The 15,298-nt window shown below is 29.3% G+C and overlaps 1 protein-coding gene across 1 annotated transcript; it reads left to right on the forward strand.

Moving 5' to 3' along the window:
• The first annotated feature begins 13,293 nt into the window (after nucleotides 1–13,293).
• Nucleotides 13,294–14,714, forward strand: LOC111626387. The gene is made up of 3 exons (XM_023369744.1): nucleotides 13,294–13,385; nucleotides 13,499–13,620; nucleotides 14,226–14,714. The coding sequence occupies exons 1-3, from the start codon at nucleotides 13,352–13,354 to the stop codon at nucleotides 14,676–14,678; spliced, it is 609 nt and encodes a 202-aa protein (XP_023225512.1). The 5' UTR covers nucleotides 13,294–13,351; the 3' UTR covers nucleotides 14,679–14,714.
• The last annotated feature ends 584 nt before the right edge of the window (nucleotides 14,715–15,298 follow it).

A 15,298-nucleotide genomic window follows, 5' to 3' on the forward strand; every position in this document is an offset into this window, starting at 1 on the left:
AAAGCAAAAGAATAAAGCATTCGTTTTATACTTTTCTGTTTCAAATTATTTAAACAGGATTTTTTATAGGAAAAGCATAAAAATTTAAACCCTTAATATATAAAATTATTAAAGTATTTAAAATTATATGAAATCAGATACAAATGAAATGGTTAAGTTTATGCAGTAATTAACATAGGAAATAGTTACATGAAATAAAGTCAAAACGAAAAATTAAAACTAAAAATCTATACCACAGTTTTTGAACACGAGTACTTGTATATTAAAAGAAATGAACAGTTTACTTTCATATAACACATAAATTAAATTGAAAAACAATACGAATAACTAAAATTTTTGTAATAAAAGCCGATGTTGCAGCTTTGACAGGAAAAAAGTTAAATAGCAAATAACAAAAGCATATTACATCCTCCTTAGCTGTTTAAGCTTTTAAAATTAATTAGAATGTTTTACTTATAATAATTAGAATCTTCTACTTAATTTTGATTTATTTATAATTATTAGTTAATAAGCGCTAACTAAAAACGAATTTACAAAAAACACTTGGATTAAGTTACAAATGAGCATAATGTATTTTAACTTAAATGCATTTAAGTTAAAATACATTATGCTTACTTTGATGTATTTAATTTAATAATTACGAAGACTTGTTTGACATCATAAATACAGAAAATTATAACATAGTACGGTTATATTTTTTTGTTTTTGCTCTGTTCACATTACTGATTTACTACAGGAAAGGAGCCGTATGTAAATTAGAGAATGTCTTGACGCAACTAATGCTTGACACTGTTCATTGCATCAATCCTACTTTCCATTCTGTATATTCTTACTTTATAAAGCTGGAATGGGTTTTTCTTTGCGTAACCTCCTTAACAGTTAACATTACAGCTATAAGCGTTTCCGTTTTCAATGGTGAGAAAGAAATAATATATTTAAAATATCAACACAATTCATTATTTAATATTGCATTCCTCGTAATTTTCGTAACATACATTATTTTGATAAGCGTGATAATCCAAATTGCAGTTTATTATTACCTGCTTGTAACTGCCATAATAAGAAACAAATTGAACGAAGCCAATCAGCAATTCAAATTTCTGTTCAGTCATACAGAAATGATGCACATGCTTAATTGTGTGCAGAGACACCATTTAAAATGTCTACAGATGATAGAAACAGCCGAAGAATTCTGAAGATATTTTGTTATCATTCCGACGATATTTTTGCTGTTGTGTAATATTCTTGTTGTAGAATATTCGAACTTTAGTAATATTTTGTATTTTCATATGTTAATGCGCTGCGTAATTGTCCTGGTCGTTACTTTAGAAGCCAGTGGACTATCTTCAAAGGTAAGTGTTCTAAAAAATATACATTTATCTTTTGAGTTGCTTAAATGCCCAAATCATTTCAGGCTCATCATCTAGAATATATTTTACGTGAAGTTCCAGTTTTTGAAATTCCGAAACATCAGGTATTTGAAGTAAGGAATATTTAATTATAGCAAACGAAAATATAATTATCATCATGAAAATACTTTATTATACTAAGGATAAAACCTTGTTACACGGGGAATGTTTTATAACAAATATATTAAATTTATCAATAGAAATAGAACATATGTTATTACTAATTATAACAATAAAAACAAGTTATCCTAAGTTCAGGGGCTTCCAAACATTAGGGGTATTCTAACATTCGAGTCCTCGAAATTATGCGAAATTTAATAGAGCAACAAGTAATAAAATTTATAATTGATGTTTAGACTATTTACAAAAAGTCAAATTAACTTTTGAGTCCATCTTTATCCCTTATATACTACCACAGAAGTAACAGTTTTAAAAAATTGCTTTGAAGAACTCTTCTTAAACACAGGTAAAAATTGGTACAAAACTTCACTAGTTTAAAAAAGATCAAGTGTCAACATTTTCTTGTAGGTTCTGACAATTTTTCAATTAAAATTTGACTTTTTGTTAATAGTCTATACTTCAATTATGAAAAAAATATACTCTGAGTTATCACAAAAATTGTAGGTAATAAAATTATTCTAAATAGTAAACAATCAAAGGATATCTTTGATAAATTTTATTAAACATAAATATAACAATATATTTAGCGCAGAAAGCTAATTGAAAACATCAATAAACATTAATTCTGAATTATGAATTTCTTAAGCTTGTTTTATCCAGGCCTCGCAGGTACCAAGACGGGCCTGATGACAGCCGGAAAAGTTATTATATTTTCTTGTTAAAGGCTGCCTGTTGGCAACAATTCTATAATTCTATAGCGTATTTCTGTCATGTGTAATAAAAAATAATGTAGAAATTTCAGATTTTATTCATTCGGAAATTTATACCGCAATTTATTAACACTTAAATAAATAAATAAATTATAACCCTTTAAACTTTTAGTGTTCGTTAACAGAGGGCACTCGTATACTCCAAATGTGCAGCATCGCCATGGCAACGGACGTGGGTTATGTATGTGAGGTGATGAGTGAGTCTAATATTAACTTTTCAACGAGAAAACTTCAGAAAGGACTTCACCTGGATTCCGCGAACTCCCATTCCACGCCGTTAACCTGGAAGGGCGAAAATTGCCAGCTAAACACACCAGAACGTTGCGGTTTGTTTCGTTTAGAAGTAAATGCCAGGCTTTTCATACTGAACCATTTAGTGTAGAAGATAGAACATAAAACATCAAGAATGTTTAAACGTGATAATTATTAAAATATATTGAAAATAAAAAGATGAATAATATATTCATAATAACAGAATCTATTATAATAATTTAAAAAATGTTTAATATTAAATTTTAAGAAACTAAGTGGTTAATTGCTGCTTACATTTGTTTGCTGGCTTTACGTGTAGCGCCATATATTGGATAAATGTTAACAAAATATTTACTTAAATATAATTCTTACCAAAAAAAATAGTATTGAAAAAACTATATACAGCGTACCTTTGAGTGATACCTGGAGGACCTCCCCTCCTTCAATTAATAATAATAATAATTATATGCGCTGAAGATGATATTGTGGGAAATAGAGGCACCATTGCCCTTTCACTGCGACAGGTAGCACATTGCACACTTGCTTGAGTGGAATGTAGTCGTATTTTGCACTGTAAATCGTACATATTTGTTAGCAAGAAAGTCCTGCCAGTTATCTATAAAACTTCTTTCGCGGAAAATTTTTGAATTAAAATAACGTGACCATCGGTTTGCATTCGAAGTTCTTGTATAGTTAACCTGAGAGCCTTCTGACCCTAAAGTTTCCATATCTGGTCTGTTCTTTTATATATGTAACTCCGTTCTCGAAATTAACTAAAAATAGACAAAGAGTCAGTTGAGAGTGGCAGTTTATAGGTCTAACGATTTATGTAAATTGCAGTCTAATCTATATATATAATCGAGACGAGTTGATAATAATAATAATCAGCACAGAGTCCAAACGGTTAGGAGTTAAAAGTTGAAATTTGGTACACAGATAGGGTACGTCACGAAAATGCACACTAAAAAGGGATTTTTCGAAATTCCTCCCCACGGGGGAGAGGGACAGGATTAAGGCTTAACACTTCCATCAACAATGGAAGTGTTACGTAACAATGGAATTGTTAACATTCATCTGACAATAATTTCTTTAACCTGGTCAACTATCTAGATATTGTTTATATCAAACGTCGCGTTTGAATATGAAGGAGGCGATTTATTGCCGTAACCACGTGTCACGTGCAATCAAAGAGGGGGTAAGAACATCTCTTATTCCCGTCTTGTTGACATTAACGTCTATAGAATTACCTTTAAACAAATGGAGGAGATTTCGTTTATTGATAGACTAACGATTTTTTTTCGAGGAGATCATCTCGGTCATCGACCTCAGCAGTCCCTCTCTTTCCCTTTTTACCTAATCACGAAGTTTATTAGAAAAGTGATATTGTTCTAAAACAAAAGGGTTTTGGATCGTCACATTTGTAGAGTGATTGGTTAATTTATTTTACGTTTTAATTTTGAATTTGTAATGTTCCAAAGTTTTGTTTTAACGCAAATTTCAAGGTTGTTCGATAGCCTGTCACGTGATGATAACCTATTCCATTAGGCTGAAAACGTTTGTGTTTAATAAATATTTCTCAGCGTTATAAAGTATTAAATGCTTATTAAATGTCCCATACAATGTTGAAGTGCTTGTATTTTAATTTAAAAATTTTCATCTGTAAGGAAATAGATAGAAGACGACATGACAACTGTTACAGTAAAAGTATGATTTACAGAGGTAAACCAACCACTAATTTGNATAAGCCATCCACAAGTTATATTTCATTATTTACCTCTCACAAAGCAGCAGCTGTTGCTCGGTAAGATTTTCTTGTTATATTTATTCTTTATTTGTAATTTATTTTTAAGCTTTGATTCCAAAACAACCCGGAAATTGTGTGTTCAAAGGAATTGCAAATATTGTGAACGAAAATCTTGATTTTAACACTTTATTTCCTCAAGTGACTGAAGAGGTGAAAGTAGCACTTATTGTAAGTAAAAACTTTTAATTAACATAAGTAATTAACACTGTATAGCGTTTTAATATGCACTAGTGTTATTATAGAAACTTGGTTTGTTCTTGCTATTACTAGATCTAGGACATTTATTTACTAAATGCTATATAAATAGTTATAACAGATATCAGTTCATGTTTCAGGACGACAAAGTCATATTTATTACAATAATCTAAAGTATCTTTGTAAGAAAGGCAACTATGGATTCATAATTGTTGTGTTATTTTAAAATATTCATTATTAATTTTTGTATACCAAAATTTTGATAAATATTTTTGGTGGATTTTTAAATGTAATTTTTTTTTTTTTGATGAAGAAAGTCATAGAAACGTTACTAGTGCATAATTATGAAGAAACCAATTGAAAAAATTATTATTTCGCATTAGTTTAGAAAATGCATTCCTAATAAATAAATTACGATAACTATCATGACATAATTCATTTCTAATGATAATTTACGTGTTTTAATTGATTAACAATGCTTTAACTTTAGTTTTTATTTAATATTATTTCAACAATCAATTCTATTGTTTGGTAAAATTTTATTGTAAGATTTGTTTAATGTTTACAGTTCTCTTTATTAACTAGGAATTATACGCACAAATCTTAAAAAGTAGTCAGAAATTCTCTTTTTAAATTTTAGTTTTTCTTGATATTTTCAGAATATAACAACTGGGTTACCGCAGTGTCTGGATTCGAATAATTTCCCTTCCCTCGGCTGTGAAAATGAAATAGACGGCAAAAGTAACGTGATGTCAAGTGTAACATATCTATCGTGTTTGTTAAAGAAAGTTTGTTACAAAAATGATACGGCTAGTTTAGTGCAAGTGGCAGACTGTCTTTCAGTACTAACTTTAGCTAGAGTAAAATTTACCTTACAAGATGTTAAAAGAAATATTACAGCAAAAATACACGAATGTATTGGTACTATTTCTTCTTCTAGCCGTCTTGGAGTTATAAATTGTGATTTGATCGATTACATTCTAAAATTAGATATTCAATCTGCTTTAGATCATATAGATACAAATATTATCGAGAAGATAAAAATCAATTTCTTAATATTATTAAAAATTCTTAGTGGAGATATGGAAGCAAAATGTGCAAATCCCTTAAAAATATTATAAATTATGTTTGATGTAAATTTACGAAAAAAAAATAAAACATAAATTCAATTCTATTGTACTCAAATATAGATTTCTGGCTGATTTTATTCTTTTTGAAACAAACATTTATCTAACACCTTAAAAATTAGTTTAATCGGCTAAAAATTTTATAACATAACGTTCATCAATACTGAAATATTGAGATGCGATCCGACAATATATCAAGTATGTTGCCACATCCTGTCCACAGCATATAAATAAGAAAAAGAGTTGTTTTAGCTTAAACGCATTTTTACATTCTAGTTGTTGCATGAGTTCATTTAAGTCTGTACAAAGCTCATTCAATCAACCGCATGCTTCGGGAAAAAATATATTGTAAGCAGACGACAACGTTCCCTCGAGTTAGGAATTTTGACACCATCTGTATTAATTTGGAAACAGAAAAATCCGTTCTATATTTACACGTTTTCTCGCCAGGAGTTGCACCTTATATGATATAAAAGGTGGAGAAGAGAAATAAGAAACAGAAAACCCGGGAAGCAATTTACTCAACAACTAAGTTACAAGCGAAAACGAGCATTTATTTATTGTGATATTATCACGATTTTCATAATATTTTTCATTTTCACATTTGAACAATTGAAATAAGGTAACTTCATTCTTCGTGGGTGAGCAGGAAGAGTGAAAACTTAAACACACCAGAAAATTAAGTTTGTTTCGTTTGAACGAAAATTAATGCCTCTATGTTTAGAAAAGATCGGAATCAATCGAATATTTTTACGTTTAATAAAATGACGTTTTTCTCGAATAGTTCACATTAAATAATCTGGTTTACTATTATTACTTATTAGGCTGCTGGCCTTTCTGTTTCTGTGTAAATAAAGATATTTTGTTTTTATTTTGAAGAAGGTAATTTTCTATTTGCTAGTCAGGAACTGCACTATTATAATTTGTCCTATAAATAAACAAGCCTGCAGTTTTATTAAATTGCAAGCTAATAAATAATATTAAACAAAACATAAAAGCATTCCGTAAATATTTATATTTTAAAGTTTTAAAGTTCGTTTTTCTTTAAAAATTAACGTAATGTCGTAACGACGATTTAAGAAAAAATAGATTAAGTTAAAAATTAGCATAATGTAAGTGTTTTTCGTAAATTCGTTTTTAGTTAGAGTTTATTAACTAATAAATATAAATAAATGACAATTAAGTAGAAGGTTATACTTACTATAAGTAAAATATGTTAATTTATTGTTAAAAGCTTAAACAGGTAAGGAGAATGAAATCTGCCTTTGTTATTTGCTATTTAACCTTTTTTTACTGTCAAAACTGTAACTTCGGCTTTTATCACAAAAATTTTAGTTATTCGTGTCATTTTTCAATTTAATATGTTATATGCAAATAAACAGTTTACTTATTTTAATATACAAGTTTTAATATACTTTATTTTAATATACAAGTAATCCTGTTGAAAAACTGTGGTATATATTTTTACTTTTAACTTGTCGTTTCACTTTATTTCATGTAACTATTTACTATGCAGGTCTAAGTATTTAACTACTTTTACAACTGTATTTGTTATTCTCTTTACTGTCAATCGTCAGCTGCTATTGGTATATAATAATAATAATAATAGAATTGTGACGTAAAATCANAATCAAGGAACATTCTGATGCAAATCCATGTAATTTCGACTCGTCCGGAATTGTTTATGTTAGCTGTCAAACATCCGAATCTTTCTGTAGATTTATTACTTATATATTATATGTAGGTTCTTCAAGTTTTAATTACTATATATATATGTCTATCAAACAGAAAAAACGGTTGAAAACGAAAATTTTGGTAAATTATGTAATTATGCTAGGGTCTATCAAATATAGGCTATATTGCTTATAGATACAAGTAATAGATTTTATTATTATTGATACACTATTCATTTTTGTATTTACAATATATTCTAATAATTATCACGTTTAAACATTCTTCATGCCTTTTCTATCTTGTACACTAAATGGTTCGGTATGAAAAGTATGGCATTTTCGTTCAAACGAAACAAAGCAACTTTCTGGTGTTAAGCTGGCAATTTTCGTCCTTCCAGCTTAACAGCGGGAAATGGGAGTTGTCAGATGAAGATACCTTTCTGAAATGTTCGCTTTCAAAAGTGAATATATGACTCGCTCATTGGCTCATATACATAAGAATTGAAATGACTCGACTTTACCGAGTTCGGGATAAATGTCTAAGCGTACAGTACATTCTTGACTTGGCTGGCCAAATTTATGAACAGTGTGAAAATATCAATTTAAAAAGCATAAAGTTTTAAAAATCTTGTATATTCGTTATCTACGTCGGGTCCTGTGTAAGTGATTTATCGCCCGGCTTAAAACTGATACAATAAATAAAATAACAATAAATATAATATCACAATACAATATACTTTTTATAAATATGAGTTTTTTGAATAAAATACATGCAGTCCAGTAGAGTGGAAACTAATATTTTTGCCTGTATCTGTCACATTGCCGTATTCTTGCACCAAACAATGAATTTCGAGATAATTTTCTGTTCAATGCAGAAGAAAATATTAAATACCAATTTCATTGTACTTATCTTTTATAACACTGTTACTCTGGATCACTATTTAGATGTTAATTTTTGATGTTTTATAACCTTAAAAAACGAACATGAATTTATTACGGAAAATCTAGTTCAAAGCAACCACCCACGTCTGTTTCCATAGCGATGCTGCACATTTGGAGTATACGAGTGCCCTCTGTTAACGAACACTAACAGTTAAAACGGTTACAATTAATTTATTTAAGTGTTAATAAATTGCGGTATAAATTTCCGAATGGATAAAATCTGAAATTTCTACATTTTTTTTTATTACACATGACAAAAATACGCTATAATATATTTAGGAATTATAGAATCGTTGCAACATATTGCATTCAACAGCACAATATAACATCTTTGTTTTACTTTCCCGGCCGTAATCAGGCCGGTCTTTTATACGTGCGAGGTCGTTGCCAAGAAAATCTAGAAGGTCCCCTTAAGGAATTCGTGATGGAGGGTTTATTTATCATTAATTTTTTAAACTAGTTTTCTGCGCTGAACATATTGCTATATTTATTCTTAATAAAATTTATCAAACATATGTTTTAATTGTTTACTATTTATAATAATTTTACTACTCGTTTTAATTTGTCTTTTTTAATTTTATTTGTTTATTTCATGTAACTACTTTTTCTGCGCAGTTCTATTTCCTATTGCGAGAACCGAACGGGCAGAGTAATCCCCGTTTACTGGCGACTCTGTCAAAGAATGGCTTTAAAAGGGCTAAAAATGTGAGTGGGGCGGTCAATGAGTACTGTACGTCGATAGGTTTTGAATATGTACACAGGTTGACCAAAAATAACACGTTTAATAAACAACTATAAAATTATACGTATGAAATACAAAAGCAAAAGGGGAACAAATCAAAATAATCAAAAATTCTATTTTAGCTCGCGACAATGATTCGTCTTCCCATCGAACATTTACGTTTGCAATTGATGCAATTTGTGTATTTGAATGCTCAGTATTTAAAATGAAAGTTTTAATTTTACTAATATTCTTAAGGGTGAAATCATTAACTTTTCCGACGACTAAAATAACCTAAAAATAATAAAAAGCTCATAATTGTAACAACTTTTATATAAAATGGCATTATAACATCATATTAAACATTATATACCTTAACAACAATATTACCCCCATAACAAGTCAATAAAATGTTTTTAAAACAAAAAGTACGAATTAAGCAGATACCTCAAACGGTGACAAACTGTTGAATGACAGCGATATCGCAAAATGGCAATGGTTGCCAGCAATAAATTAATCAACTAATTTGAAACGTGTAAGCATCTGCTAAGTTCGAATAATAGCAATAAGACTTAATTATGAACTTTGTATTGAAATGTTTACAGTATTACTGATTATTTGTCAGTTTTAACAAGTGGCTCTAATAATATGATCACCCACTGTAGATGTACCCAGATGCTATCAGCTGTGAACGTCCGCCGGAGGACTGTGTCCCAGCGGAGGGGAGGACTGTCCTCATACCGGATGGGGATGAAAATCGGGGAACATTCTGATGCAAATCCATGTAATTTCGACTCGTCCGGAATTGTTTATGTTAGCTGTGAAACATCCGAATCTTTCTGTAGATTTATTACTTCTTCTATCCGGTATTGTCACTTCTTCCCTCTCATAAATTTGATAACAGTTGTGAAACTAACGGAATTAATCGCTAGAGGAGACTAAGAACAGAATTAGTCTTGCATTTTAGTAATGATTGTTGCCTTTTACGGCCATCTTGATCTGTTTTCTCATCGTTCATATCGAACGTAATAGAGGAAGGGGAGTTTGTTCAATTCCGTCTACTCATGTCGGTGACCTTTTTCGTTACCCTCTATCATGTAACAAGTTGAGGTTATTGTTAGTTTGTTGATTATTTGTAAATCGTTACAAAGGTGGAAATGAATAATCGCCGGGGGTAAGAGAAATACTTTATCTGTCTTTGTAAACGTCTTTGAAAGTCTAGAACAGTGTTTCTCAATCTCCAACAAAACGTCGCTCTTTTTAACGTACCATCGCCCCCTTAAAATAAGACCGTTACGTAGTATCGCCCTTTTCACTACAAAATTTCAATGCCGAGGGCCAAGACTAACGCATAATTCGTACTGCATTGAATACACTAGTGACTAGTTTAATGTTATTTGTTTAATTATTGTACGATATAACGAATAAAATATTTAATTATTCCTAATATGATGTTTTACTATATCGCCCATAAAATTGTTTTTCGCCTCCCAAAATATAAAAAAAATGAAACTGAAAAAAGAACAAAATAGTGATGAATAATAAAAATTTGTTTTCAGTTTAAAACTCAGAAAAGAGCCTACATTCTCAAATTACGTTAATTTTTGCACATACTAAACTATTTCATATGTACGTGATTTCATGTAAATTTTAATACAGGTATACCTCGCTTTACGTCGGTAATTGGTTCCAGGAGAACGACGTAAGTCGAAAAACGACGTAAATCGAATTTACTTATCTCCGAATCTACTTGTCACTAGGCTAAACCATAAATTACCATTCCCGGTTCTGTATTTTATTTATTAATGCATTTTTAATAGTATATGGTTAATAAAAATCTATTTTAAGCGTACAAACAAATAAATTTTAGTTTTTAATATAGTACAGAAAAAAGTAATCTAAATTTACGAATGCATGTACTGTACATACAGAACATACTAGTATATATTTTAATATGATTTTATGTGCTTTAAACGTTTTTCTAGTGATATTACGACTTCAATATTTGTGGCAGACAGACGTAAAGTCGAATAATATGACTTAAACTTGATTTTTATTTTTCCATATACTTTTTTGACAAACGACGTATAATCGGAAACGACCTAACTCGAAACGACGTAAGTCGAGGTATACCTGTACTTAATTAAGCTAAATGAAAATTATTTTCATAACTTAGGAAATTTCACAAATATTTTATTGATAAAAGAATTACAGTATTATGAAAAATTCTTATTAACTACTTCCAAAACCATTTGTTATTCTTTTTACTAACAAATGTCAGCTGCTATTGCTGACGTGTAGTTTATTGTAAACTAGCTTTCCCGTCGCGCATTGCTGCGATCTCAGAAGAAACGAAATTCAAGCTAACTCGTTATGATAAAATTAAATTTTTATTTTATCATTTTTATTGAAACTTATTATTATTATTCGTTTTCATCGGTAAAACATTTCAAAGTGTCGTTTCAATTCTATTTATTTATTGGAGTGCTCGTGGATACACGATATTTTTTGTTTTTTCGTCTGGTGCGTACACGAATAAATCGGAAGGTTTTCCGACGCGTGAGCCAGCCACATACAGTTGTCCATGTGAGAAGCATGGATTCTCCAAATTTAACCCACACACTCGCAGCGATTGTCAGAAGTGCGATATTCCTCATTTTTATATATTTTTTAAAATCCTTTATAATTTTCATTATTTAATTGCTCCTTCCTCTCTTCCTTGGCATGTTGTGAAATTTCTGATAGTTGGATAATAAACCGTTTTATTGTAATTTGTCTTTTTAAATTATTTTGAGTCGATATTAAAATTTGGAAAAGGGGGATACCTAGATCGGTAAAATAGGCGAATTTCCTCCTACAACTTCGGTTGTTGTTCGGGATACAGTTAAGGTTTTAACAAAGTTCGAGCGAATACATAATTAGCAAAAAAAAGTTGAAATAAAGTGATTAAACAAAAATTATTACAAATATCGTAAATAACAGTTCACAAATGCATATATAGAGATATTTTTTGAAGGGGGAAATGGTCTTCACAATTTGAAATCGATCGAACACACTGTGCGCGAATGCTCGTGTAAACGCGCGCCATCTATCGTAGGATAAATGTACTTCGCGGGAGTGTATTAAAAAATTAAAAAAACTTTCCAAAGTTTTATGGCAATTGTTCTATGCCACAAACCTTCGCCAGAGTATATTAAACAACTTCCCAAAGTTTCACGGCAATCGGATAAACGGTGTGGTAATGCATGAAGGACAGACAGACAGACACACACACACACACACACACACACATACATTCATTTTTATATATATAGATGAAGATTAAATAAAAATTAAAAATGGATAATTTTATAAAATTATAGACTCGAAAACTATAATGCGCTTATTATAGTCAATTTTTACCACTTTCTTTGTTGTATTTAAATTCATTATTTATTCCAATTGGAAAAAAGTTAGTTACAATTGACTGTTATAAATATATTCCTCGGTAAAAGCAGATTTGTATCAATATGTTTTATTCTTAAGTTTGAAATTTAATTAAGAATTAAGCGAGTTTATCTGAATGTCCATTAAACACCGGCGATCTTCTTTGGGAATTTCTTCACGCCTGAATTAATGCCATTTGTTGTAAGTTATCGATAAATAGGTAATTATAGCAAAATAAAAAATTGTTTTAAAGAATTATTGGCTGCAGTTTACATAATTTGTAGGCCTATGAATTTCTTCTTTTTTCTGTTTTTTTTAAAATTAATCTCGAGAACGGAGTTACATAGATGAAAATCTAAATTAGACACGGGAGATTTTGGATGTTTGCCCTTATTATGTATTTAGGAACGTCTTATACAAAACTGAAGTGAATGTATTTTAATTCAAACATTTTCCTCTGTAAGGAAATAAATAGAAGACGACATGTCAATTGCTACAGTAAAAGTACGATATACAGAGGAAAACCACTAGTAATATGTGGTGGAGAACGTATTTTAAATTAAATATATTAAAAATACGATAAAAAATTGTGTGATAAATTGACAAAAAAATAACTTCATGTTAGTATATAATTTTTTCAAAAATTTTAAATAACCATTTTCCTCAGAAAACATTTCAAATCTAATCAAACTTTAAATAAGGACTTCATAATTTTATTTGTAAACTTTAAAAATATTTTAAAAAGAACGTGCGTAGAATTTACAACCGAAACAGGTGCAAATATCGCGCTGTATATCTATGTGACGTCAAATCACTACTTGTACATATTAAAATATTAGTGTCAGAGAAGATAATCCAATTGAAGTCTCAAATTGCGCATTCTCTTTTGCTTTTCAGTTGCAAGTTGGAATCATGATTAAGATTTTGCTTCCATTTTTCATTTTAAGTACTGTACTTATTTATTTATTTTTCCATGTTTTTAGTTTAGTGAAATTTGTTCTTTTAAAATATTTTTTCACGACATTAATATTTATTATTTATTTGTAATTTATTTTTAAGCTTTAATTCCAAAACAACCCGGAAATTGTGTGCTCGATTCAATTGTAAAAATTGTGAAGGAAAATCTTGATTTTGACAATTTATTTCCTCAAGTAACTGACGAGTTGAAAGTAGCACTTGTTGTAAGTAAAAACGTTTAATTAATATAAGTAATTAATATTATATAGCGTTTCAATTTGCTTTTGTGTTATTATAGAAACTTGGTCTGTTCTTGCTATTTCTAGAGCTAGGATATTTATCTACTAAATGCTATATAAATACTTATAGCACTTATCAGTTTACGTCTCAGTATGACAAGTCATATTTATTACAATAACCTAAAGTATCTTTGTAAAAAAGGCAACTTATGTATTCATTATTCATTTTTGTATGCCAAGATTCTGATAAATATTTTTGGAAGTAATGTTACTCGTACATAATCATGAAAAAAACCAATTGAAACAATTATTATTTCGTATTAATTTAGAAAGTGCATTTTTAATAAAACAATTTCGATAATTATCATGACATAATTCGTTTGTAATGACATTTTACGTGTTTTAATTAATTAACAATGCTTTAACTGCAATTTTTGATTAATATTCTTTCAACAATCATCTGTATTGATAGGTAAACTTTTATTGAAAGGTATATTTAATAATTACAGTTCTCTTTATTAACTAGGAATTATACGTCCAAATCTTAAAAAGTAGTTTTTTTAAATTTCAGTCTTTCTTGATATTTTCAGAATATAACAGCTGGGTTACCGCAATGTCTGGATTCGAGTAAGTACCCTTCCCTCGGCTGTGAAAACGAAATAGACGGCGGAAGTAACGTGATGTCAATTGTAACAAATATGTCGTGTCTGTTAAAGAAAGTTTGTTACAAAAATAATACGGCGAGTTTAGTCAAAGTGGTAGAATGTTTTTCAATCCTAAGTTCAGGTAGAGTAAGGATTACCTTAGAAGATGTTAAAAGAAATGTTACAGCGAAAATATACAAATGTATTGCTGATATTTACGTCGTTAGCCGTGCTGGATCTACAAATTGTGATTTGATCGATTCCATTCTAGCATTAGATATTCAATCTGCTTTAGAAAATATAAAAACAAATATTATCGAGAAATTAAGAAACGATTTCGTAACGTTATTAAAGATTCTTAGTGGAGATATGGAAGCAGAATGTGTAATTTTACATTAATACATCATAAATTGTTTTCGATGTAAATTTACGAATAAGGAATAAANAAATTGTGTGGTCAATACAATTGTAAATATTGTGAAGGAAAACCTTAATTATAAATCTCTATTCTTTCAAGTGACTGACGAGATGAAAGTAGCACTTGTTGTAAGTAAAAACTCTTAATAAACTTTAGTAATTAATATTATATAGCGTTTTTATTTGCTTTAGTGTTGTTATAAAAACTTGGTGTTTTATTGCTATCTGTAGATCTAGGATATTTTTCAACTAAATGCTATATAAATAGTTATAACACTTGTCAGTTTATGTTTCAGTATGACAAAGTCATATTTATTACAATAATCTAAAGTATCTTTGTAAAAAAGGCAACTTATGTATTCATTATTCATTTTTGTATGCCAAGACTCTAATAAATATTCGTGGAAGTAACGTTACTCGCGCATAATCATGAAAAAACCAATTGAAACAATTATTATTTCGCATTAATTTTAAAAGTACATTCCTAATAAAAAATTTACGATAATTATCATGACATAATTCGTTTCTAATGAGAGTTTACGTGTTTTAATTAATGAACAATGCTTTAACTGTAATTTTTAATTAATATTCTTTCAACAATC

Source organism: Centruroides sculpturatus, unplaced genomic scaffold (assembly GCF_000671375.1).
Source record: "Centruroides sculpturatus isolate CEXI.00-Female unplaced genomic scaffold, Cexi_2.0 scaffold400, whole genome shotgun sequence".
NCBI lineage: Eukaryota > Metazoa > Arthropoda > Arachnida > Scorpiones > Buthidae > Centruroides > Centruroides sculpturatus.